The sequence below is a fragment of the Pteropus medius genome, unplaced genomic scaffold (genome assembly GCF_902729225.1).
Source record: "Pteropus medius unplaced genomic scaffold, Ma_sr-lr_union100, whole genome shotgun sequence".
Lineage (NCBI taxonomy): Eukaryota > Metazoa > Chordata > Mammalia > Chiroptera > Pteropodidae > Pteropus > Pteropus medius.
Window position 1 is genome coordinate 488,751 of NW_024341372.1, and position 3,385 is coordinate 492,135.

Here is a 3,385-nt window from a genome sequence, read left to right on the forward strand (position 1 = left end):
GTGACTGATTTTCTTAGAGGTGACTAAAGTAGCCACTTTGAAATAGAGCTCATTGCCCCAGAGCAAAATCAAATTATCTAATATGTCCCAGGCATATAGTAGGGCCTCAATAAATGGAAGCTCTTAATAGGTAAGAGTCAGCGTACCTGGCTCTCATTGTGATGTCTCTCTTAACTCCTGTGTTGTGGAAAGTGAATCATTTATCCCCTTTAGCCTCCATATCTCCATTTGTTACTGAAGAAAAAGAATTTCTATCTTACCTTCTACACTAGGATAATAGGAGCCTAAATGAGTGTACTGTGATCTAAAAATGTTATTTGAAGACAGATTTCCCATTGTGGGGTTACACTCCAATCAGGCTTATCATGGAAGCAGTTCTCAAACTGATGAAATGTCCATTTTCCAAGCCCATTACTGATTTTTTTTTCCCATTCAGTGACAAATATTTGGAAATTTGCCCTATTCTGTTTATCTCACACTTAAATATCAAATCATGATCTAAATCCAAATTTCCGTAGCCTATAAATAACAATTGCATTTATCTCTAATTTCAAGCTGTGACTTTGGAAAGAACTGGCAAAAACCTGAGGTTTAGCAACTATTGAAGTACTACCTCTTCTTTTAGCTTCCCAGGCCCCATTCCAAGACCACTTACAATACCTGTCATATCATATGGAAGACAAAATCTCCTTAACACTTCTAGTCTCTCATGTAGCTCAGTAAATCCAAGAGTCTAGACCATGTGAAGTCCTTTGGCCTACAAGTTACTTACAGCTCATCTTTCTGGCCGCAGGGCTCCCAGGCCCACATGAAGGAGGGCACAGGCAGGCCACTTGCTGTACAGCGAAGGATATTCTCACTGCCTAGGAGTACTGGCTGGATGTTCTTCAAATCTGTTTCCTTCTCATAGATTTTAGGTTTTTCTAGACAAGAGGAGAAAATGGCAAAGATTAAAGTCCCACACCAAGCCTGACATTTTAGCTGGTACTGCTAGTACAAGAATTCCAATGATTAGAATATAAAAATATTTCTGCATCAGTTTATAAATAGCTGCTGCCCCCAGCCTCCTAAGTGCCCTCTCCTCAACTACCATCCTGATCTCTCCCCATGAACAGGCCCTTCTCCCATGTCATTCCTGTGAACCAACAAATAAAGGGTTATATGTGACTAAACAGAGGCCTCTAAAACTTTATGCATGCACTTAAATCTGACATGATTGATCAGTGCCTGTGCCCTAGTTGTGATTATTTTTAATATTTCACTCTGATAGGCACAATAGAACCCTGTTGAAGAGAAGTAAATTTTAAGGCCCCAAATGGTGGGTGTGGATTTCAAAATAGTCTTTTGGTTTGGAAGCTTACTAAAAGCAGAAATGATATTAGGTTCACCTCTGTACCCTGGACGCAAAGTCAGTGCCTAAGAATTATATGTTGAACTTTATTACAAAAACTAACGATTGGTCTTTTTCTATTTTCAGTAACATTTTTTTGTTTGTTTTCATTTGGATTTTAGAAAACCAACAACAATATAGGCTTCTATCTGATTTTCAGGAATCTCATTTCTGAGTTTCCTACCTATATATCCAACTGCTTGCTTGACTTCTCTAATCAAATGATAATACTAATAATATCAATGTTACTAATAGTTAATTGAGCTAGGTGCAAGGCATTGTTCTACGTGCTTTATGCGAATGCACTCATTTAATCCTCATCCTGTGAAGTTGATACTGTGACTATCCCTATTTACAGATGAAGAGGTTGAAATGTTAAATAGCTTTCCCAAAGACACATAGCCAGTAAGTGGAAGAGCTGAGCTATAAACTCTGGCAGTCTAGCTCTAAAGCCCTCTCATAAGTGTTTATAGATATCTGTTCCATAAACATCTCAAACTCAAAATTTCTAATAATAATAATAATAATAATAATAATAATAATAATAATAATATCATCAAACTTATATATAGAACTTACCAAATGTCAAGCACTGTTTTTAAGTGCTTTTTATAGATAATATCTCATTTAACTTCATAACATTCCACTAAGTATGGACTTTCTTTAGCCCCACTTTAGAGATGAATAAACTGAGATGCTGAGAGATGAAGTAACTCACCCCATGTTAGTAAAGTGGTAAAGTAAGAAATTAAACCTAGACAATCTGCCTCAAGCATTCAGGTTTATAACCACCACACTATGCCTACTTTCAAAAATAAAACTTATCTTCCTCCCTCCTCTATTCATTTTCTTTTCAGTAATCTGTTCAGTCATCTCAGCCAGAAACCTGTGTCATACTTGACCTTTCCTCTTTATTCCCACATTCTACCGATCATTACAAAAATAGAACTCAGTAACAACAACAACAACAACAACAACAACCTCTTGCCAGTATTGTTCCCTACTGTACTTCTAGAGCATAGTACAGTGCCAGACACTTAGTAGGTGCTCAATAAATACATGTTTGAAACAATGTGTTAGTACAGAGTCTTGTATCATGTGTCAGACAAAGCAGAATTCCACTCTTCTTTTCAATGTTGCTGCCTCTAATACTGCTGTGAGATCCTCAAACCTTAAGAAAAGTGGGGATGTAGTTTGGGTGTTTGAGAATTCCTATTTAAATCAGATCTGAATTGTATTTCTTCACAGAAAGTTTAAGAGTTAACTGACAGCAAAAATAAAAAAAAATTCAAAATGATGAGGTAGAGGGCTGACCAGGCTTCTTCTGTCCTTGACTGATGCTTTTTTCTTGGAGATTAGTAAATACAAACTCTTGCCTACTGCTTCTCCCTTGGCAATCTGCCTTCAATTTTCTCTCCCTTTCCTTCCTTCCATCTTTCCCCTCCCAGGCCTGACCAACTTTAGCTTCTAGCCCAATGTCAGTAATATCATTCTTTCCTTTTCTGCTTCTCGTGGCTGTCACATCAAACTCTAGGCTAAATAGTTATCTCTAGATGAGAGTTAGGAGGAAAGTTGACTTTCTCGGCCTCTGAAACAGTTACAGTCTAGGAAAAGAAGAGCTAACATATATATGTGTCTCTGGCTGGGAGTAGTACTGCCCTTGAACCTACAGTCCTCACAATTACTTTACATCTAGCAATAACTACTTAGAAATTCTTGGCTCAGTCTGGAGTCAAATTTCTCCTTCCCTTCAAACAATTTCCTTGTCCTACTCCCCTTCCTTTGTTTGAAGCAAGTAAAATAGGGACAGTCAGCGGATTTCCTCTAGTAAATGAATTCCAGGATCAACATGTATTGTCCCCATTTTTCATGAACATGATCTTAGAGCTCCCCCCACCCCGACTCTCTGAGTGCATTCTTGGTTCCAGTATTAAGGACTTGGAAATGAAGGGGCATATGACTGTCATGTCAAAAACGAGGTTGGAATCTTTGAAT

General features: G+C 37.8%; 1 protein-coding gene across 2 annotated transcripts in view; it reads right to left on the reverse strand.

Moving 5' to 3' along the window:
- Positions 1–3,385, reverse strand: part of LOC120592792 (vascular endothelial growth factor receptor kdr-like) — a 309,580-nt gene that overhangs the window by 250,823 nt on the left and 55,372 nt on the right. For both annotated transcript variants that reach the window (XM_039850483.1, XM_039850476.1), the window contains exon 12: positions 773–923. In XM_039850483.1, coding sequence (XP_039706417.1) covers positions 773–923 — 151 coding nt within the window. The remainder of the gene's footprint in view (positions 1–772; positions 924–3,385) is intronic.